This window comes from Nannospalax galili, unplaced genomic scaffold (genome assembly GCF_000622305.1).
Source record: "Nannospalax galili isolate Female #2095 unplaced genomic scaffold, S.galili_v1.0 scaffold233, whole genome shotgun sequence".
Lineage (NCBI taxonomy): Eukaryota > Metazoa > Chordata > Mammalia > Rodentia > Spalacidae > Nannospalax > Nannospalax galili.
Window position 1 is genome coordinate 1243479 of NW_008333818.1, and position 23042 is coordinate 1266520.

Below are 23042 nucleotides of genomic sequence, written 5' to 3' on the forward strand. Positions count from 1 at the left end.
GATTTTTTATTTAAGTTTATTACAAAATTTTTTCCAAGTAATACATGCACAAGGTACAAAATTAAATAGTACAGAAGAACTTGAAATGAAAACCATAGTTTCCCACCCCACCCTCCTTCCTTAGTCCTTAGTTTCCTAGATGCTTTTACCAATATCTATTTTTTTTAATATTCTGGCAACTAACTTTCTATCTTTAAATAATGTTTGAACAATAATTTCTTGACTTATTAACTTTAAACAATCTTTAATTCACCATTACAAAAGATAAGGATATAACTTACACCATCTCCACCTTTCCTTTGCCCGCCCTTCTCCAAATGTCTGCTAGATGTCACTTCTAATACTTCTCTTGGTTTCATGTATAGAACTGGTCATATACTAATTGTGTAGTTCTTGTTCCATTAAATGAAGACTGTATCTTCTCAACCCCACTTTGAATGTGCAAGTAACTCTACTTTTCCTTCCCCTCCCTCCCTACCCCCCGCCCCCAACTAATTTACAGTCTCTTTCTTGCGCCTCAGCTGGTCAATAGCACTTTCCACTTCTGTTCTAAATGAAGCATTAAGCCTTTCCAGCTTTGCTGATAGACTGCTCAAATGCTGAAGACCAGTAAGTGGCAGCTGCCTTATTCTGGCTATGCAAATACTATTTACTGAGAGCCAGGTAGAAGATGCATTTTTCCCCCTAAACTTCCAATGTCATGAGGCCTGTACGACCAGAAAGGAAATGTATCTACCACCGACATCAAATCCAGTCTCTTTCCGTACTTGGAGTCATCAAAATCCTGCACTACTTTTTAATTTCTCAGTTTTTTGACTTGCCCTTCTTTTTGCTGACTATAGAAGGTACATCCTCCACCTCTTCAAATCTCCCATTTTCACAGTGATACTCTGGCACACAATGCACATTCTTCTCAGAGAGCACAGAGCTTTCTGCTCTCTTCTGCAACAGGCCTGCTGGATAACTACCATCTACAGGGAGACAACCTGGGTGAGGTCCACTGTTTTCTAGATGCAATTTTCCCTCTTTTTGAACTTTCTTCTTCTTTTTTTATTCTAGAAAACTTCCTCAATAAGGGCACAATTGAAGGAGGGAGAAAACACACCTGCTAAAAGATGTCTATTTTCACATTACTCAACAGTCTGCCTGCTACGGAATCCAGAAGCTGTGTGAATCCCCGATCCCTTGACTTCTGGCATTCAGTGCTGCTGGTGAAAAACTGCCAGATTATTTCTCATCCTGTTCCGTTCAGCTAATGATGACTTAGATATATTTTCTCTTCCTGGCTGGGCACTTTTAATATCTTCCAAATTTTCCTAAGACTGTGCCTAGGTGTAGGTTGTATTGGGCCCCTCAATTCTTTACTGCTGGTTATTTCCTTTGTATTGTCTGTTAGTTCCTTTTGCTGTACTGGAGAGATTCCTTCTCTTTTTTTTTCAGCGTGTTTACTAAATACTTTTGACCATCTTATTTTGCATTAAAAATTCTAAGAGTTTTCTCTTAGCATGTTCTTATTATTTGACAAATATATTTCAAATCTCTACAGAGATATGGCCAGAATTTTGTTAATTTTTTCCATATGAATTTTATTTCTTTTAATTTATAGTTTTTCAACTTTTTTAAGGCTAAATGATTGTTTCTCTTATGTTTCTCCCTTTCTCTCCCTTGCTGCCCTCCATGTCTGGGAAGTCCTACAAGAAAATCTACATTAAGACTCTATGTTAGCTATCGACTTTTTAAAGGACTTGCTCTGTTTCTCCAGTCAGTCTCCACTACAGCTAGACATCCTTTGCATGTGAGTAGAGGTCTCAACTCTCAGAGGAAACTTAGCTGACAGGCTAGGGGTCACTTATTTCAAGAAAACATCATTTGGAGCACTAATTCCTACCTTTCCTCAGGTGGTTTGATTCTTTTATTCAAACAACAATAACAATGACATTTTCACTGGTACCAATAGTAGATTGCCTGTGTTCTATATACAAGGGTTGGGGCCGGGTAGGATGGGAGTCTCTTTACAACTGGTACAATAAGTAATAAGACTTCTCTAGTGCTCAGGTCTCTTTGGAGTTATGACGTTCAGACCAGCTCATGTTCTGTCTGAAAGGTGTCTTCGGATTTCTGTTCTTAATTATGTTTCATCTACTTTCTTCCAGAAAGATGTTGAGATCTTTTCTAAAAATGCCTTTAGTTTTCTTTGCAGAGTGGTATCGATTCTCTTTTGTATTCCTTGACTTCAATTTCAGTGCGGCCTGGGAAAGGAAAGAAGGCAAACTTACATGGTCAGTTCATTATCTTAAGTTGGAGTTCCACTGAAGGCTTTTGAACAGGGGAATAACATGTATAACTTTATAAATTTAAAAGATCCCGGGGTTGACTGCTGAAAATAGACTAAAGGATGGGGCTATGAGAATGGAAACATTTTTATTCTAAAATACTGAGCTTCAAATAGCTCATCATTCAAAATCCAATAAACTAGAAAATGGTTGAATGGTACCCAAGAGAGAATGACAAATAATCTGAATGACTGGAGCCTAAAAGACTTGCCTGATGCTTAAGGCTCACCCAGCATTTCTACTGGGAAGCAGTTCAGGAGCTACTTTGAGTTTTTCCTTTGCACTGGTGTTTGGAAGAAACAGAAGGACCTTTGTTCCTACCAAGTCTGAAGAGCCAAAGCTCTAGCAAGTAGGGACAGAAACATTCTTCTGTGTGCTGACTTATTTCTTTATTTGGTTATTCAAAGCACTGTAGCTATGAACACCCATTCTGTAATCAGAATACTCGGGTTCAAAATCATAGACCCACCACTTATTACCAGTAGAGCTTTAGACAACATACTTAATCCCTATAAAACTCAGTTTTCACATTCATAAAATAGGATGATAATAATTTCTATTTCATAAGATTATTGGGAGGATTAAATGAAATAGCCCATATACAGGGGCTGGTACAATGCTGAACATCTATTCAATACTTCATAATTGATAGCAGTTGTTTTAAACACTGAACAAATATTCAATGCCTGTGTTCAAAACTCCTACTCTATAGATATTCATGAAATAATTCTAGGGTTTAGAAATTACATGATAAAGAAATCCCAAGAAACATTATATACATAAAATCTTATGGTCCACAGATTCACCCAGTTTCCAGCTAGGTAAGTAATATGATATATTAAAGTAAATAAATAAAAAGAAGTGGATTAAAGGAAAAAATGGATGTGTACAACATCAACCCTAGAGACAATGCTCATTAAAACTATGAAGGGAGGCTCTAAATCAAATGAGCAAACAAAAAACCAAACAACTGCTTGTTGAATACGCAGTAATTAAATGAAAGCTGAGTTAGCTCTACTGAACTTTGTTTCACAGTGAAGTTTTCTGTATGTGTTTGACGAGAAACTCTTGACAGTGCTGATTGTGTCTTGAATGTGCATCACCATGAGAATATAATCACCATCAAGAAGGGGTGTCTACTATTTGCTAAGGACAAACACTATCTTGGAATTGTTCTGTTTTTCACTAGATTTCCACTCTGGATTTTATCACTGAAGGAATTTTACCTCAAAGAACTGGATAAAGATGCCAAATCTAAATAGCTTAAGAAAACCTCCATTGTGGAACTGGGCATGGTAATGCACATCTGTAACTTCCAGCGCTTGGGAAGCCAGGGCTGAAAGATCATGAGTTTGAGGCCAGCCTTGGCTGTATAGCGAGACTCAGCAGCAAACAAATTCCAAAATTCCACTGAGAATTGTGAGTCCATCTCTTAGATTCATAAAATCACATACCAGAATCCTTTTAGAGGTTGGCATGCATAGGACAGACAACAATTACGTACAAAAAAAGCTACAAGTGATGTGAATGTAATTGCATGAAGAAATGACAGATGTTTGAAGAGACAGATGTATTTTATCTGATTTAAGCATTACAAAATGTATACATATATCAGATATGACATGGTATCTCATTAATATGTATAATTTTTACATGCTCTTGTATCAAAGAATTTTTGAAAGTTATGAGTTTGCAAGTACTATCTAAAAGTGAAGTCTAGCTCTAGAGTGATATTGGGTTAGTTAGACAATAAAATCAGTGGCAGACATTTTCTCAGTACCCAGTAACTGCTCTAATTAGTTTTAGAGGTGCTGTACAACTGAATTCTCCCAATAACCATATGAAATGGATCCGATTTTATGGAATGAGGTCACAGAGTCATGGAGAAGGTAAGGATCTTGCCAGCAACTTACAACTAATAGGTAAAAGACCCATGATTTGGGCACAGGAATCTACTAATGGAAAGGCTGATCTTAACCTTCAAGCTAAGGGAGAGAATGGGTCAGCATGAAATTATACAATCCTTAGTTGGCATGCACCACATAGTCTACAAACCTCTTTATAATTATCAGTCTGACTCTTCATGACAACCCTAAGAGGCAGATTTTATACCCATTCATACACCAGGATACCATGGTAAGACCCACCCTTCATGGTCTATAGCCCCTGAAGGTGAACTAAGGGCCAGTATAGAAACAAGTGCCCAAGCTCCCAGCACTGGGTCAGTGTAGGGCCAGGAGGCTGTCTGATAACTTATAGCAAAGGAGCTGGGCTCATAAACACAGGCCTTGTTCCTGAGAAATTCTGGCATCACTTTTTGCTGTGTTCTTAATCCGCTTCTTAGAGACAGAAGTCGGTAATACAACACAGAGCATTGAGTTAAGTGGACAAGGCCAGAACCCTAAAAGACAGAGGTAGAGGAATAAACCCCTACCTCTGCCTACCTCCCCAAACCTTTCTACCTGCCACCTCGATGGGCACTCCTTACATCTGTGTGAGAAGGTACAATTTCATGATATTTTCCTTCCATTCAGGCAGATAGGCCAGGCTGGTAGCCACTTCCTTCTGGATGGGCCAGGCCCAGGCCTCGAAGAACGGAGCCAGGTTCTTCTGGACTTGGTGGGAGAACATCTTCACCCACAGATTCATTTTGTCGACATTCTCAGTGGGCAAGTTGGTCTGGTTCCTGTACTCAGTGAAGAGGCGAATGAACGGTTCCCAACCAAAGGCCTCCTGGAGCTAGAAAAAGTTATAGTGGGTGAGACATCCAACCCACAGAAAAGACGGCTGGACACACACCATAAGTGAAGTTAATAAATTTAACTTGCTGAACATTAGCTTTGCATCTGTCATGGACTGTCTCTGTTTTGCGTGCTGGCCTCATGCCCTGCTCTTCCACTTAATCTTTCAGGTTTTTTTTGACAGGGTCTAGTCCCAGCCCACCTGGAACTCACTATGTAGACTGGGTTGGCCTCAGTGTCACAGAGATCCGCCTGCCTCTGCCTCCCGAAGGCTGGGATCAAAGGCACGTGCCATCATGCCTGGTCCACTTACTAATCTTAAGAAAGGTGTTAGGGCTAGCATGGTGCTTGGTGCAAAGCAGATGCCCCAATCAGTGATGGATGATCGGTGTTGTCCACCCTTGTCACACTCTTTATTTACCCATGAGATGCTGAAAAGAGGGACAGGATGTTCACACGGGTTTAAACCTGGCTGGAGGGGGTCAATCCTCATTATCCTTCACAGAGGCAAAGTTGGACTTCAGCAATTTGGAATTTCCCATCACTATGCTGAGATCCTCACTAATCCTCCCGTCAATTGGCAAGACTACAAAATCGGCCTTTGGGAAGAAAGTAAATCAAGTAGAAGTCTATGGACAATTTAGTTAAGTAGAATAAAGAGTATGCTATAATTTTAGAAAGGAGCAGTTTTCCTGAGGCTATTGGAAAGAGGCCACACTAGCCAGGTTCATAGAGCTTTTTTTTTTTTTACTTTCTATTTATTTATTGTTTTATTTTATATGTATGCGTGTGTTGCTAGCATGTAGGTCAGTGCACCCGTGTTGTGCAATGCCCACGGAGGTCAGAAGAACTTTCTATTTATTTATTGTTTTTTTTTATATGTATGCATGTGTTGCTAGCATGTAGGTCAGTGCACCCATGTTGTGCAATGCCCACGGAGGTCAGAAGAGGCTGTCGGATCCCCTATGACTGGAGTTATGGACAGTTGTTAGCTGCCATGTGGGTGCTGGGATTTGAACCCAGGTCTTTTGCAAGAACAACCAGTGTTCTTAACCACTGAGCCATCTCTCCAGCCCTTCATAGAGCTTGTTTTAAATCATCCTTCTGAGACTATTAGAAAGAGCCCAGGCTAGCCAGTCAGGGCTTTGAAGGGAAGTGGTGTCAGGGCAGTTCCCAGGTCCAACAAGACTTCACCAGTGAGCAAAGCAGCCACCCCACCCCCTGGGCAATATTTTATGTTATTGCCGTAGCACCGAGCATGGGCAAAGAGGAGCCTGAACAGGTGGAAGAACCAGAATAGATCAGTCCTGACTTGAACCCAAGGTGATGCCACTCCCCAGAATGAGCTAGGGACCTATCCAGGCACAGGGACAGGTAGTGGGGTCACTGAATGGCAGTTCCAAAGCGAAGCCAACCTCCAGACCCAAGGCAGTGAGGGATCCTGGATTGCCTACACAAGGTGGAATCCATGGCAGAGCTGCCACCCTCCTCAGTTCTGAGGAAAAATTGGTCATAACCCATGACTGGCATGTAAGGAGGGTGGCCTGATAGCTATTAAGGCAGAGAATTTGGCTTCAGTCACTGGTGTGTCTGGCTTTAAAGCCAGAGAAAGAGTAAAGTATATTTATAGTACTCTACCAGATTTAAGATATCTCAATGCTTTCTATGTTTTCTTGTGCCCTTTTATGGGGGTACAGCTGAAACTAGAAAGTCAGTGCAGAGCTGTGCATTTTGTAGGGTCATGCAAAATGCTGCACAGAGAAGCCTCATTATATGGCTGTTATCCCTGGATTTACCTAGGTTTTTGTGTGGCTGAATGTGGGAGGCAGATGCAGTAGGTGGTCTCCAGGGTCACTGGAATATCGTCTGACAACGTGGTGTGGGTGGTCCCTTCCTCCCGTCACCCTCCAAATTTCTTGCCCAATACCTGTAAATATGTTTCCAATGCAGTCCAGGCATTCCAGTTTTTCACATTGGGCCCTTTGCTCAGGTAGATTCGGACTCTCTTCTCCCGAACAGGGGGCCACAGGGCAATATTGGCACGGCTTCGAGGAATGCCCAGGACTGTTTCATGAACATACACACACCACAGGTTGCAGGTGGCTTCAGTAGTGTGAGGTGGGAACTCCCACTCCTGCCGTTGCTGGTTTCGGCCCAGCTCGTGGACCGGGCCCCACAGCCCCTTGCTCCTGATGAGCTTCTCGTTGATGAGCTCCTGCACTGACTCCAGATGGCACATGATGGGGTACCCTGCGTGCATCCAGCCTGAGAATAAAGAAGAGGACAGGGTCAGGATCCTCCCATCCAGACCATTAAATTCTCTTATCTTTTCTCTTCCAAAATACCTCCGGCTGCTCCTAGTACCCTTACTGGTCCAAGGAGCCACCAAGCTCAGACACGCCCAGGCTTTCCTTCTTTTATTTATTATTTTTCAATTGCTTTTTGATTTTATGTGTATGAATGTATTATCTTTATGTGCATAAGTGCATTTGTATTGTGCAATGCCCACGGAGGTCAGAAGAGGGCATTGGATTCAACTGGAACTGGGATTACAGGTGGTTGTTAGCTGTCATGTGGGTGCTGAGAATCAAAGCCAGGTCCTCTGCAAGAGCAGCCAGTGCTCTTAAGCACTGAGTCATCTCTCCAGCCCCCAGGCTTTCCTTCTTAAGCTCGCTCTGCAATGGTATTTCCATCTGGCCATGGGAGAATGTAGGTTGCAGGGGCTACTGGTGCCACTACATGCTTTTATGAGGGTTATCCATTGAGCCTGTGTCATTATGCCATCACACCATTTTCTCAAAATTTAAAACTCTTGGAAGGTGCCTCATCTTCACTTTTAGATGTGGGATTACACACACTGATGCTCTTTTACAGCAGTTATCTATACAAACTAAAAAAACGAGGGTCAAGAGAAATTTCCTTGGTGCTGTGTTCATATTTCTCCCCTCATTGCTTTGGCTCCTTAATTCAGAGCTAAGAGCTCTTTATTCAGAGTCTTTCAATGAGTCGCAACTGGGTCAAGGCCTTCTGCTGTATGTGCCCACTAAAAATTGCTTGAGGGGCACCTGGCAAGGCTCAGGTGATATCTCTTGACGTCTTTGATGGCATTTCTGGACAAGGTGACTTAAGCTGTTATTTATTTCATATGTAATTTTTCTCTTTCCCTTTAAACAACAAGGGATATATTTATATGTTTTGCTAGCTATATATCATTATCCTCCTTGCCTCCTGCTACATGGCTATAGAAAGAAGAAAGGTGTTTGGGGTAGCATGCACAGACATCCACTCAGAGCACCCACCAACTGAGATCTGCACATCAGCCACAATCCTCTGTGGCAGGCGCAGAGGGAAGGGCTCGCCTCCCAGCCTTGCCACAGCCTGCATTATCTCATCCCAGAGGCGGAGGAGTGGCTCGGGGTTCTCCAGAGCACGCAGATTCGCGGTTGGCAACGTCAGGATGATGTTGTCGGTGGACAGCTCACCCCAGGGACCAGGATGCTCCTGGATACGCCTCTTCCATTCCTCCTGGGATGTCTCTCCTATGAAGACAGGGCATGGAGCTTGAAACACCCTTTTCCAATCCCTTAGGTTAGAACATACAACTTGAACTCCAGGAGGAGAACCCTAAGTTCAGGAACAACTGCATCCCTTCCTCCATCCTTCCAGGATACCCCTATAGACATGGTTTGTTTTTTCTTTTTGGCATCAGACCAGAACCTAAGGAAGCTAACCTCCTCTTTCCATTGATCTGTGTCTGTTTTCTGTGAGCCAAACAGCCCCAGCCACCCCTTCATTCACAGCGCCTCCCGTCCCTTGGGATGCACTCTGTAGCTTCTGCTCACCTAGCTTGTAGTACGGAGCACGGACAGCTCCCTTCACAGTGATGGGCACAGAACCGAGTTTGCTGCTCTGAGGCACGATAATGTAGAGGAGACCACCCCAGAGGCAGGTGATTGATTTCGTGGGTTTGTCCAAGCAGCAGCGGTTAATCACAAGGGGGCCTCGGAAGAGCTTGCTGGCCCTGGTCAGGTCATCAGTATGACAGCCAATTTGTATCTGGAGCAGAGAAATCACCCTCAAGGGACTGAAACAACTTCACAGTGAGTCTTATACAGACATTAAAGAAGGAGCAGGAATGACCAGTAAGTTTCACCTGAGGAGAACTGATGCCTATAAATGGACCTTGGTGTTTCTGTAGCACAGTCCTAGTTACCTATCCCATATGGTAGTTCTGGCATTGAGAAGCAGGCAGAGGAAACACGCTGTGATGGACTGTCACTCAGAAGTGTAAGATGCTATAAACCTTTGCCCCTCCAAGTTGTTTTTGTCAGAATGTTTCATCCCAGCACTAGAAAGTCACTAGCACTGATGGTGAGTGTTTGGATTTGGTGTCATTTGGTGGGGAGATGGGGAGCGGGCCTCACCTTCAGATCAGCAGAGGCAGCATCTTCAGGCAAAGAGACTTCTATGATTTGCCTTCCAGGTATGTAGAGTCCAGTACTCATCCAGCAGTATCGGGTGCCTGCCAAAGCGCGGGAAGTGTAGACTTTATCCCCCTCCACACAGTGCTCTACAGACCCCATGAATGCTGCCACCCTTTTCCCGTCCACACTGCTCTGACTGATGGTTTCCAAACACCACCAACACCCCAGTCCCTATTTTCTTGAAAGAACGTGAAGAAAGATGAGATGACCGGTTACTGGTGGTCACACTCTCTAACACTTCATCAATGCCGTGTCCATGCAGCTTCAGTGCCCGTAATACCAAGCTCCCACCCTTCTGCCATACCTGGATTGGTGCAGTTGACCTCCACGGTGATTGGAGACTCCGAGGGGCGCAGATACGGGCTGCTGTAAATGTCTTCAATTTCTGGGACTAGCAGCGAGAGGTCACTTCCAGAGTGGGCCAGGCCTGTGGCCAGGGAAAGCATCGCTCCCCTACAGCAGTCATTGATGACAGGGTTCTCTCGTGTGGCCACAGGGAGTCGATAGCGGCTTAACAGCTTCCGCAGGAGGCGGTGCACTGACATGTAAGCAGGGATCTCTTCGGCGGGGATCTGCAGGAAAGCTGCCCCATCTGGTCCCAGCTTGGCCAGCCAGCCCTTCTCCACATTCCCTCTCTTCCTACCCATTATCACCTGGAACTCAGCCAGGGTGGAGCGGAAGTGATAGGTCCGTATTCCCGCTTTAGGGGTACGGAAGGGGCCTGGGTTGAGGCTTTGGCTTGTGATGCTGATGCCAAAAGGGTTGAGGAGCAGGTTTCCTGGGAAGCGAGCCAGAGGGGACACTCCGGGGTTCTTGAAGGCCCACCACCAGGCTTGGGCTCCAACGAACAGCCCGCCACCCTCTGCTACAAACTCCTGCAGCTCCTTAACCCCCACATCACTCGTAGGCTCAAAGCAATAGACACTTGCATCACTGGTCAGCTGGGGCTCAATGCTGGTGTCTATACCCCCTACCGCAAGTAGTCCGCTCAGTGTCCTCAGCTCTGTTTGCACCACGATCTTGCCTCTGCGGCCCCCGTCCAGCCAGCGGACAGCATTGAGCAGAAAGGGGCCAAGTTTACCCACGGTGAATAATACCTTATGGCCAGTTACAACCACCCTACCCCGGCCGTAGCGGGCAGCGGCTATCACACAGCCATGGTAGGTATCTAGCCCCAGAGGAAAGGCCAAAGCCCCGTGCACTAGCAGCTGGGAGGGGAAGCAGTCTGAGTTGGTGATGTCCAGCTCTGAGATGCCATGTAGGAGCTCATCTCGGTCCTCCGAGAGGTCATCTTCACAACTGCAAAAGACACAGGCGCACTTGGTTAGAGGGAACCACTGTACACAAAATTCCAGGAACACTGCCCTGTGTAGAAGGACACTAATAATACTTTAAAAAATATTTATTTATTATTTTTATTTTATTTTTTATGTGTATGAGTGTATTGTCTGCATGTATGTGAGTGCACCCTGTCCTGCAATGCGGCGGAGGTCAGAAGAGGGCTTCGGATTCCACTGGAACTGGAGTTAAGGACCGGTTCGTAGCTGCCATGTGGGTGCTAGAAATCAAACCCAGGTCTTCTGCAAGAGCAGTCAGTGCTCTTAACCACCGACTCATCTCTCTCCAGTCCCTAATACTACTTTTACTGATATTGTTTTCATCTATTGCAAATTTGGGAGAACAGAGTAGGTGGAGCTGACCTCACAGGGTGTGGAAATTGGTTGGAGAGAAGACAAAAGGTCTTAGCATAAATTCTGCTCTGCTCATTTTTGAAGCAGTAATTTTCCAGAGGAATTTGTAAAGAAAATCTTTGCAATATATGTGCTTTAGACTGAATATTTTAGATTTAAGATGTTTATCTGAGGCCTTAAAAGCTCCAAGGAGCATTGAGGAGGAAGTCAAGTTTTCATTCTTATAATCACTCTTGTTTATCAATTTCACACAGTTAATCTGATACAGGTAGAGTGTGTAGAAAGCAGTTAGTGGTGCTAATGACAAAGTGGTATCTCAAAAGGTGAAGAAGAAGGCATCGGCTAGAGGCAGTGGCTAGCCTAAACTCTCATGAGGCCTCTGGCTCCCTGACTGAGTGGGTATGAATGCCTATATTACCAGAACCTTGCTTGTTCATCACCCAACAGGAGAGCTGTATGCTGTGGGGTTTTGCTCAGCACCAAGATCTCTCTTTCCATGGGTAAGGCCTCCCTAGAAGACCTCAGGACCCCTTAAATTCCAAAAGGAAGATGGAGTCCTGGATGCTTAGTAGGGTTATTAGGGGAAACTCTCGCAATTGAGAATTGGATCTGTCACTCTTTGTTGGGTGTCAGGTGGCAAATGTGTGGTCAGAAGGCAACTTAGAAGAAGAACAAAAATGGAAGTTGGGTAAACAATGTATTTGTAGTATCTGTGCCATAAGGACTGTGGGAAAACGGGATATCTGAGCAGCTGATGGGAAACCTGGGGCTTTCTGATCAGACTTGCCCTGTTCTTGAAGCACTGACTATGAAAACCATCCAACTAGCTCCTCTGGCTTTGACTGCAGGGTTGCTAAGCACACTGTGATTACAATCTTTTTTCTCATGATCATTGACCTGGAGGCAGCAGAGAGACATCGGAAAGGAGTGAAAAATGTTCTGGTTTTGATACTATTTTTCTAAAAGATTTTGCATAGTTAGTAATACTAAAAAATTAATAAAAATAATTTAGTACTTAAAATACATATGCAAAATTAAATGGAAAATTCTTTAATTCTTTTAGGGAATTTTGTTCATAAATTTCATGCAATTCTTCTTTCTTCTCTACCGAATGAAGTCAGTAAAAAGGTGATTTACTGTGCTTTACATTAACATGTTAGCATTGGGTTTTCTACATGATCCTATTATGACAACATGAGAGATGCTGAATAGCAAAACTAAGATTTAGACCCAGAGTCCCCAGAATTTCATCTAAGCAACGACATAGTTCCTGTATGTTCAGAATCTATCTGATGGTTCAGCAGAAGAAAGGATGGACTAAGTAACAGTTTCATAAATTGAAAAACTAACAAGTAGATTTTACTTCTCTTTCAAACTTTCTTCTGAGGCAGAATAAAAGTTGCGACAATAAAAATAAATTCATAATATCACTGGATTTTGTGCAGGGTTCAATGACTAAACTGGGATAGATGCATTTATGGCAGACATAAAATAGATGGAATCAGATGGATCCAAAATCAAGACATAAGAATCTAATAAGAGAGAAGATCAAGAACCAGTAACGATGAGCTTAGAATTTCAGTACAATTTAAAATGTAAATGGACAAGAATCACTAAAGATGAGAATCACATGAAAGACAAACACAAAACCAGACAGAGAGAAAATTGCCAACTTCCCAGGAATAACCAGGAAACATGAAGAAAAGAACAAGAAAACTAAGTAACTGGCAAGTTTTAAGAAGATACATAATCTGTTTCTAAAAAAAAAAATAGGGGTGGGGGTGGGGGCAGGCTGATACAGAGAAAAGGAGACAGACCTAAAGATCTAACATCTAATAAGTGGGAGTTTCAAAAAGATAGAATGGAGAGAAAACAGAAGAAAACACAGGAAATGAAACGCCCATTTCTTTGGGTTGGAAACAGATTTGAACCTTCCAAATAAAATCTATCTGAATGAATGTCAAGGCCAATGAAAGGAAACATTGTACTGTAACTAGTCAGTTTCTAGTAGATTTATCAACTCTTAATTGTTAAAATAATCTTAGAATGGCCTCCGAAGGAAGAGACAAGTTGCTTACAAAGAAACAAGTATTTCAGCTGCTCCAGAGTTTTCAGCATACAAACATACTGAAATTTAGCTCACAGGAAACTTTGACAAAAAAGGGACTTGAAATTACACTGTAGGTCTGTCTAGAAATGATAATGAGTACAACAGAGGAAAGAATTGGCTACAATACTGTAACGGGCAAGGATGTTGCCAAAGTTCATGACGAATGCCAAAACCTGCTGGAGAAGGTTCTATGATATTTGATGCAATTGGAAGAAAGAATTACAACTTTGTAGAGGCATGGCACTAAGAAAAGCAGAACAAAAAGAATTAATGAAAAGGAAGTTAGACCCAAACTTCTAGATAATTCTAACCAAACACAAGGCAGAGAGGAAGGAAGGAGAAGGCAGGCGAACAGGGTGAGTGAAAGCTCTGCCCTTGAAGGGAGGGTAGAGGGCAAAAAGCAGTTCATCCCCAAGTCATTTAGAAAAGAAAAACAAGTTCACTTAAAATGTAAAGGAACGAAGTAAAATCAACCCTGCATAAGCATTTGGAAAAGTACTAAGCTTTCAAAAAGCAAATACAATATAAACAACAGATATAAGGTCAGTACTGTTAATATGTAAAGCAGTCCTAAAATGGAGAAGATGCTAAAAAAAAACCCAATATATTTAGACACAAAAAAGTGTATCTTAAGTTACTGGGGAAAAGAGAAATGTTTGTATGAATGTACTGGGGATGACTGGCTAGTCGCGTGGGAAAGATAAACTGAACTCATTCTTCATACAGTGTACAAGAAAAACATCCAAATACATCAAAGATATGCATTACAAATAGAATCAAACAAATACTAGAAGAAAACAGGGGTGACTTTATCATCTAGTTGTGGAGAACAGATCACCTATGTCTCAAAATAGGATGTGTAACAAGACTACTGATTAAAATCAACTATACATAAGCACTTTGGTAAAATACTAAGTACATTAAAAAAGTAAATACAATATAAATAACAGATATAAGGCCAGTATTTCTAGTGTGTAAAGAAGTCTTAAAATGGAGAAGGCACTAAAAAGCCAATAGAATGAGTGGAACACATGAAAGGCAGGTCACAAACAATCATAAATACACCCTAAGCACACAAAAAATTAGCAGATCTTGTTATAAGAATGCAAATCAAAAGTACATTAGAATACTCTTTCTTGACCATCAAATTGGCAAAAACTGCATTACTGGACATTTGTGGAGAAGCAGGCATTCTTTCACATTCTTGATGGGAATGCTAAACAGCACAAAAACTATATAAAGAAAACTGAAAGTGTCTAACAGAAGTATACATGCATTCTCTTTGACCTATCAATACTATCATTACAAAATTACCCTGAAGGACCAGTTCTGACAGAGATGAAAAGCACATGCAACACTATGAGAGCAAAATATTCAAAATAACAAATGTCTGAAAAAATTCTGTTTTTTTCCCCACAGAGTGGTGTACAATATCTCTAAAGAAAACATAAGGAAAATTTCTACGTATTGTCAAAGAATGACTACTAAGATTAATTATTAATTTTAAAAACATAGCTAGGCACAGAGGGGGCATTTCATCCTGATATTTGGGGCACTGAAACAGGAGGGTCATGTGAACCAAGAAGTTCTAGACCAGGTTTGACAGGACAAGAAGGCATGATCAAAGCAACAGTAAAAGGCAGAAAAAAGGGAGGAACAGAAAGACGGAGAGGGAAGGCGTTATCTCATACACATAGTTACCTCAAACTATATAAAAACCTCAGTAATGCCAGTCGTGGTGATGCATGCCTTTAATCCCAGCACTCGGGAGGCAGAGGCAGGTGGATCTCTGTGAGTTCAAGTCCAGCCTGGTCTTCATAGTGAGTTCCAGAAGAGCTGGGGCTACAGGGAGACCCTGTCTCAAAAAGACCAAAAAAAAAAAAAAAAAAAAAAAAAAAAAAAAAAACCAACAACCCCCCCCCAAAAAAAATGCTCAGCAAGGGCCAGCGAGATGGCTTACTTGGTAAAGGTGCTTCTGCTAAGTGTAATGAACTGAGTGCAATTTCTAGGACCTACATGCTGGGAGGAGAGAACTACCCACCACAAGTTGTCCTTTGACTTTCATATATGTACTGTGGCACATGTGTATCCACACATACACACAGACATCTCTCTCTCTCTCTCTCTCTCTCTCTCAATAACGTTTAAAAATTAAACAACAAAAACCAAATAAGCCCAAAGGCATAAATCTTTTCCAGAAGAAAACAGGTATAAAGCTTCTTGATGTTGTTCTTAGCAATGACAGTCAAAAGCTCAAGCCACAAAAGGAAAAAAATAAACAAGACTACACCAAGCTGACATGCTTCTGTAATAGCCAAAGAAACAACATAAGAGCCAGCCAACCTGCCAGGCATGGTGGCACATGCCTTTAATCCCAGCAGGCAAGAGTCAGTGGCAGAGTATCTCTGTGAGATAGAGGCTAGCCTGGTCTACATAATGAGTTGTGGGCCAGCTGGGGCTACAAGAAGGCCCTGTCTCAAAAAACCAACCAACCTAAGAAACAGAAAGTCAGCCTACAGATTTAGAGAAAATATGTGTAAACTACATATCTGGTAAGGGTTTAATATCAAGAATGTATAAAAACTCATACAATGCAATAAACATAATCTAATTAAAAATGTGAAAAGTACTTCAATAGATGTTTTGCTGAAGAAAACATACAAATGATCAACAGGTCTATGAATAGATTCTCACCACCACTAATCATCAAAGAAAGGGAGACCAAATCCACAATGAGGTATCTCCCCCCATCTGTTAGAATGACTATTATCAAAATGTCATAAGAGAGAATTCTTGTATACCATTGCTAGAAATATAAATTGGTAGAGCCATTATAGAAAATGACTTGGAGATTCCTTGAAAAACTAAAAACAAAACATTGAGTATGTACCCAAAGGATGTAAAATCAGCACCTTGCAGAGACACCTGCATTCTCACATTCACTGTAGCATTCCAAAATACCCAAGGTAAAGGAGACTGTTTCTGTGTCCATCAGTGATGAGAGGATAACTTGTGATATGAAGGTTTTGTGAGGACATGACTTCATTTGTCCTGGATGAATGCTTAGTGAGGGGAAGGCTAAGTTGACACCAGTCTTTCCTGCTCATGGTCTTGTCCACTGACTTCTATAGACAATCTTCGCCCTTCTTAGGGGTGCAGGTATCTTTCTTCTATGCTGTCATTTAGAAGTTTTTGAATTTTTTGTTCTGTATTTACGTATAGCCCTATTTTTAAGTATTTTATATAAAATACGGTAAGGGTCAACAATCACCTTTCCATAAGGTATTCAGTTGTTTCAGGATGGTATACTGTAAAGACTGCTCTTTCCTCCCTGAATTACTTTGACAACGTGAGCCTCTATCTCTAACCTATGTGGTCTGTTTCATTGATCTGCTTGTCTATCCTTATGCCACATTCACAGTGTTTTAACCACTTCATCACACAGGCATTGCATCCTCTCACACCGTCACGAGAAGAGTGAGTGAGTATAAGACAGTCTGAGGAGGGCTGGTGAGATGATGCTTGCCGCACAAGCCTGGAGACCTGAGTTTAGCCCTCAGAACCCATTTGAAGGTGGAAGGAGAGGACTGACTCTGCAACGTTGTCTTCTGACCTCCACTTGTGTGCTGTGGCACACATCATGCACAGACACAATAATTTTTTAACAATAAATTAAAAAATAGTTTGAGCAAGCAAGACTACCTTCATAATCCTTTTATTATAGTATATTGAATAATTCTACCTAATTACCGCTATTCTTACTTTCATACTGAGCTTAATTTATAAATTAAAATTTAACATAGGTAAATATGTATAGAAAAGTATATTTCTTAATTTTCAATTTCTATGTCTTCTTTCCCATGTCCTATTGTACTGGGAAGTTCTTTCATATAATGTTTAATATAAAGAATAATAGTGATTACTATTATTTGCCTTGTCCTCACTTCTATGGTAAAAATATTCACTATTTCACCTTTAATAATGTTTTCATAGCTGAGTGTGATGTCACATACCTGTAATCCCAGAATTTGGGAAATAGAGGCAGGAAGATCAAGAGCTCAAGGTCAGCCTCATTTACATAGTAAGTTTAAGACCAGCCTGTGCTACATGAGACCCTGTCTCAAAACAAAAGAAAAATAAACCAACAAAACCAACAAACCAAAATTAAACTAAACAAGCAATAAGGTTTTTAAAAGCTCACATGCCTCTTATCAAATTGAATACATTTTTATTTGAAGTTTCCTGACATTATGTCATGATGCCATGTGAAATTCTGTCAAATGTTTTGTATTCATCTACTGAATTATATCTTTCTCATTATTTTCCTGTTAATATGGTAAATTAAGTTCATTTATGAATGTTAAACAAGCTACTCATATCTAGTATAGCCCTATTTGGTCACTATAAATATTATATTTATACATTGCTCTACGTGTTAACATTTGATTAATATCTTTGCATCTATGCTAATGAAGGATATTGCTCTGTAGGATTTTCCTGTGTCTTTCCCTAGTGTTGTTATTTTATTTTAGAATGTGTGTGTGTGTGTGTGTGTGTGTGTGTGTGTGTGTGCACATGTGCACATATATAGGTCAGAGGTTGATGTCAAGTTGGGTGCCTTCCTCAATCAACCACTCTCTACCTTATTTTCTGAGACTAGGTCTCTTGCTGGACCCAGAGTTTACCAACAGAGCTGGACTGGCTGGCCAACAATTTAATATACATTGTCTTCTCTTCCCCAAGGACCTTCCTGCCTCCACCTCCCCAGTGCCGAGACTGCAATGCACTACTATGACCAGCTTTCTTTTACATGGATTCTGGAGGATCTGACTCAGGTCCTACTGAGCTATCTCTCCATGCCTTCTTCGAGCTTTAGTGTGACAGATGCTGGTTTAGTTAATAAAGTTGGAGAGACTTTATTCCCTTCTTCTATGTAGGGTTGGTTATTCGTTCCTCAAAAATTTGATAAAATGCACCAGTGAAGCTATCAAGGCTGGGAGTTCTGTGTGTGCTTTTCCTGGTTTTAAATAAAAATTTTATCTTAAAATTAAAAAAATAGAAAGTCTAGCCAGGCGTGGTGGTGCACGCCTTTAATCCCAGCACTCGGCAGGCAGAGGCAGGCGGATCTCTGTGAGACTGAGGCCAGCTTGGTCTACATAGTGAGTTCCAGGTCAGCTGGGGCTGCAGGAGACCCTGTCTCAAAAGACAAAAAAAAATCTTAATTATCTTTATACCCCCTCCCCCATCCTTACGTAAACACATTGCAGAGAATTTTTTCACATCTTTGACATATTTAATCATAACATATTAAACAACAATGGGATACTTGGCAGCAGTAAGAAGTTAACATAGGCCAAATGTTAGTAACTACACCCCAGACTTTTGGCTAAGCAGGGTGGCAAATGCCTATAACCCCAACATTAAGGAGGGGGAAGGAATGGAAGCAAGACTAGCCTAGACTTCACAGTGAGACCCTGCCAGTGAACAAACAAGCAATCTCTAATTTTCATAAAACTTACTTGTTTTTCTATCACTGTCTTCTAGGATTCAGTCCAGGAAACCAGGTTGCATGTAGTGTTGATACGCTTTCATTGCAATTTAATTTATTTAATATACATTGTCTCTCTTCTTACATTTATTTTGATAATTTGTGGCTTTCAGGAAATCTGCTCATTACATCTAAACTGACAAATTCATTGGTATAGGGTTGTAATATTCCGTTATTATTTTTTCAGTGTCTATAGATCCATGTTAACACCCCTTTATCCATTCTTGAAATCCTTTTTTAAAAATTAGTCATTTATTTTCACTTTATGTGTTTTGCCTGCATGTATGTAGGTGTACCATGTGCATGCAATGCCTGTGGAGGCTAGAAGAAGGAATTAGATTTCCTGGAACTGGAGTTATGGAAAGTTGTTAGCTGCCGTGTGAGGGCTGGGAACTGAACCTGGGTCCTCTGCAATGCAGCCAGTGCTCTTAACTGCTGAGTCATCTCACCAATCTCCATTCCTGAAATTCTTTATTTGTATTTTCTGTCTTATTATCATGATCAGTGTATTTAGTGGTTTATCAGTTTACTAAACTTTTTCAATTAAGCAACTATTGATTTTACTGATTTATTCCATTTTACATACGGCCCACATATAACTAGTAATGACCTCCAAGGAGTTCCAGATCTTTGTTACAAATACATTTATTAGCACCTGCTCTGACACTGTTTTCCAAGTTACTTGGGGAGATCTATGCATGTTTATCTTCAATAATCTGGCAGGTTTCTTTTTTTATTTATTATTTTTATTTTATGTGTATGAGTGTATTGCTTGCACATAAGTGCACCCATGGTATGCAACGCCCGCAGAGGTCAGAAGAGGCTGTTGGATCCCCTGGGACTGGAATTACGGACAGTTGTTAGCTGCCATGTGGATGCTGGGATTCGAACCCAGGTCCTCTGCAAGAACAGCCAGTGTTCTTAACTGCTGAGCCATCTCTCCAGCCCCTTTGGCAGGTTTCTTATTTCGTCTTAGAGAATTTCACATAAATGTTCAACTTTCAAAATTCTGAAATCTCTTTAGTAATCTGAAAATCAAAAAAGATTCTTTTGCAGCTAACATCACTTCATTATTTTTCAGGCTGAAATGGTCACACATAACACCAACTGGGAAGTTAACTCAGGGTTGTTTTCAGGCAAATGTACGCAGAGCACTGGGGCATTCAGGCCATGCCCACTTGCCCAACCTCATTTTCATGCATTCCTGATGGATTTGGGAACATCCAAGGATCACAATTGACCAGAAAACGCATAGTCTAAAGGGACTAGCATCTAAAGGGGACTCAGAGCATCTACTCCAACACGCTCCTAGGAGGAAAATGAGAGCTGGAAGGGTGTTCTAAAACCATACTGCACAGTTACTGGCCCTAAATTCAAGGTTTCCAGATTCTTCTGACCTATAATAGCATAGCTGTCTTCCTACACAGTTACTTGGTTTTTGAAATTTCTTCCAGATATCATCATTAGGAATACTTCTATACTCCTCATTATCAAATCTTTGTAACCCATATTCTTAAGGCAAAAAACAATAACTGTGACAGAATATATTCAATAAATTCCGGAACAATAAATAGATGAATAAACAAAAAGAGGGTCAGAAGTCCTTCATGGAAGTCCAGTATTTGGGTTAAAATGAGACAAGATGGCCTCTTTTCCTAAGTTCAGATACGCATGGTTGATTTGCCACATACATTTAGTAACAGGGCTCATTCGTCATCTCCAGCTGCCTCGTATCTTCCTTGCCTAATCTCACCTCACTTCGTTCCATCAGTCAGAAGAATCGGTGTTGTCTGTTCTAAGAGAGCTAAGAACTTCAGTGCATAATCAGGAGTAATTTGGTGTATTTTTTCTGCTCCTGAGACAACTTCTGGTTCAAATATTCCCCATTCATCAATTCAATTATATACCTAACATATTTACTGAACACGTATTAATCTGCTACATGTACAACCCTAAATACATATAAAACAGACTGGGTAACATTCTCAAATGACTTTCAGTGGAGCTTGCTCCGCAACGTCATCTGTCTCCTCCATGCTCAGCCATCTGATCGTTTGAGGAGATAAAACTCCTTTTCCAAATCCTAGATTTAGTACAAGAAACTTGTTCTATCTTTTTCTACCTCAACTTCTAAATCCACTATTTCCTGTTTTCATCCTAACCACACATAGTTAGACATTTCAAATTTTTTCTCACAGCTCTCTAGACTTTGATCCATGGGATTTTCCATGTTTTTCTTTTCCTAAGATTTTCTTGTTCACTTAAAGTATTCTCCTATGAATTTTCCTGGATTAATTATGTCAACTCCTGGGGTATCAGTATGTTTATCAAGCTGAGTACTGAGGAATCTCATAGTCAACAGGAATTCATTCGCTCAAAGAACTAAATGAATTGTTCTGGGGAGGCAGCATTAATCGGACAGTGCCTCTCCTGAGCCTCAGAAGGTTTATGAATACTTGTCTTAGTTTCAAAGCCTCTTCTGTTAGCCTGGAAGCAATAGACGAAACCATGTCTACTTACAAATCTGGGGCCAACTTCCAACTATAGTAACATACTCACCTAACTAAGACAGGGATCTTAGGCATCTTCTTGGAGACTTTAAAGAAACTTGTGTCCCCTTTGTTGTCAGTGAAATACACACCAGCTACACTGGTTACCAGATTTCCAGGAAATGTGAACAGAACCCTTTCATCTTCACCTTGGTTGGCCCAATCCCAGGCTTGACCTCCTATGAGCAGGCCCCCTCCACGTTTCATGAACTGGACCAGCTTATCAGTCATGGTTTCGTTGTAGGCGTCAATACAGTAAACCCCCAGGGAGTCATTCACTTCTGGCTCAATCTTTGACTCTATTCCACAGGTCTCAAGGATTTTCACCAAAGGTGCCAGGGATGAGTGTATGCCAATGGCAGCCTCAGGGGAGGAACGAAGCCATCCCACAGCATTGAGAAGGAAAGGAAACATCTGGGTTTCCACCAAATAGTCCTCATGGGATACTACCACCAAGCGACCTCGGCCATAGGAGGAGGCAGCAATGAGGACCTGGCCCATGTCATTCACCATCACAGGAAAGGCGGCCTCTCCAATAAGAAGCAGTTCACATGGGATGGCATCCTCAGGGAGATCCCAGCTTGTCACTCCATTCATAAGGTTCTCAAAGGCAGCAGAGGGGGTTGCCATGGTTCTGTTAGTTTCTATAGAGAAGAAAGCACAAACTCGGTTTAGTGAAAAACCTCTAGACAATCAAAACTAGGCAGAGCATTTCACCTCACTAGCTGAAGCAATCTTCCCACTGTGTGCTAAGACCATCTCTGGAATAGCTGGAGTCTCAGTGTTCATGGCCAGAATCTCAAATGCCCATTGTGTCCCATCCTCTTAAATAGTCGTAGTCAAACAGCATACACGACTTTTCCATCACCAAGGTGAACATATGGAAGGAAGGTGAATTGTGTCTCCCAAAGAGACAGTTTGGATTCCTAAACCTCTGTATCTGTAAATATGAATTTACTTGGAAACAGGGTCTCTGCAGATGTAACCAAGTGGATTTGGATGGTTCTAGCCCAAAGACTGATGTCATTCTAAGGAGAAAAAAAAATCAGGCTCAGATAGGCATAGAAACATAAGATAGAAGACAGAGACAGAGATTGAAGGGATGTGTCTACAGACCAAGGAATGCCAAGGGCTGCTGGTAAAGCCCAGGAACTATGAGAGAGACATGGTAAAAATTTCATCTCTGAAACTCCAGGAGAAATCAAGACTGCTGAAGCCTCTCTGAAATTCGAAACCCCTAGAACTTTGAGGGAATAAAATCCCATTGTTTCAAGCAAACCTATTTGCGGTCATCTTATGTGACAGCCTCCGGGAGCCAGTACAGTAGTACAGCCTGTTCTGTTCCCACAGTGGTCCCACCCTTCTTGGCTTCCTCACTGGTCTTATTAACTTTAGCTTGGAGTTCTTAGAACCTCAAACTGAATAGTCTGAGCTCCCTGAGAAGGTCCTTTGGTCAGTCACAGGCTGAATAAGAGGAATGTAGACGCTCTCTGTAACTTGGTTCTAAGTCCCAGACAAACAGGAGCAGACGGAAACAGGTTATGAAATACTGGTAGATTTTTTTCTTTGCTCCTGAGATGCAGCTG

At 41.6% G+C, this 23042-nt stretch overlaps 1 protein-coding gene across 2 annotated transcripts in view; it reads right to left on the bottom strand.

The window, feature by feature from the left end:
- Positions 1-23042, bottom strand: part of LOC103730409 (TRPM8 channel-associated factor 1) — a 48917-nt gene continuing 25875 nt past the window's right edge. For both annotated transcript variants that reach the window (XM_008828631.3, XM_008828633.3), the window contains exons 2-9: positions 21467-22100; positions 9863-10857; positions 9499-9596; positions 8917-9130; positions 8374-8613; positions 7002-7339; positions 4822-5072; positions 1-2249 (exon numbers count right to left, since the gene is read on the bottom strand). In XM_008828631.3, coding sequence (XP_008826853.1) covers positions 2240-2249; positions 4822-5072; positions 7002-7339; positions 8374-8613; positions 8917-9130; positions 9499-9596; positions 9863-10857; positions 21467-22086 — 2766 coding nt within the window. In that variant the 5' untranslated portion in view covers positions 22087-22100 and the 3' untranslated portion in view covers positions 1-2239. The remainder of the gene's footprint in view (positions 2250-4821; positions 5073-7001; positions 7340-8373; positions 8614-8916; positions 9131-9498; positions 9597-9862; positions 10858-21466; positions 22101-23042) is intronic.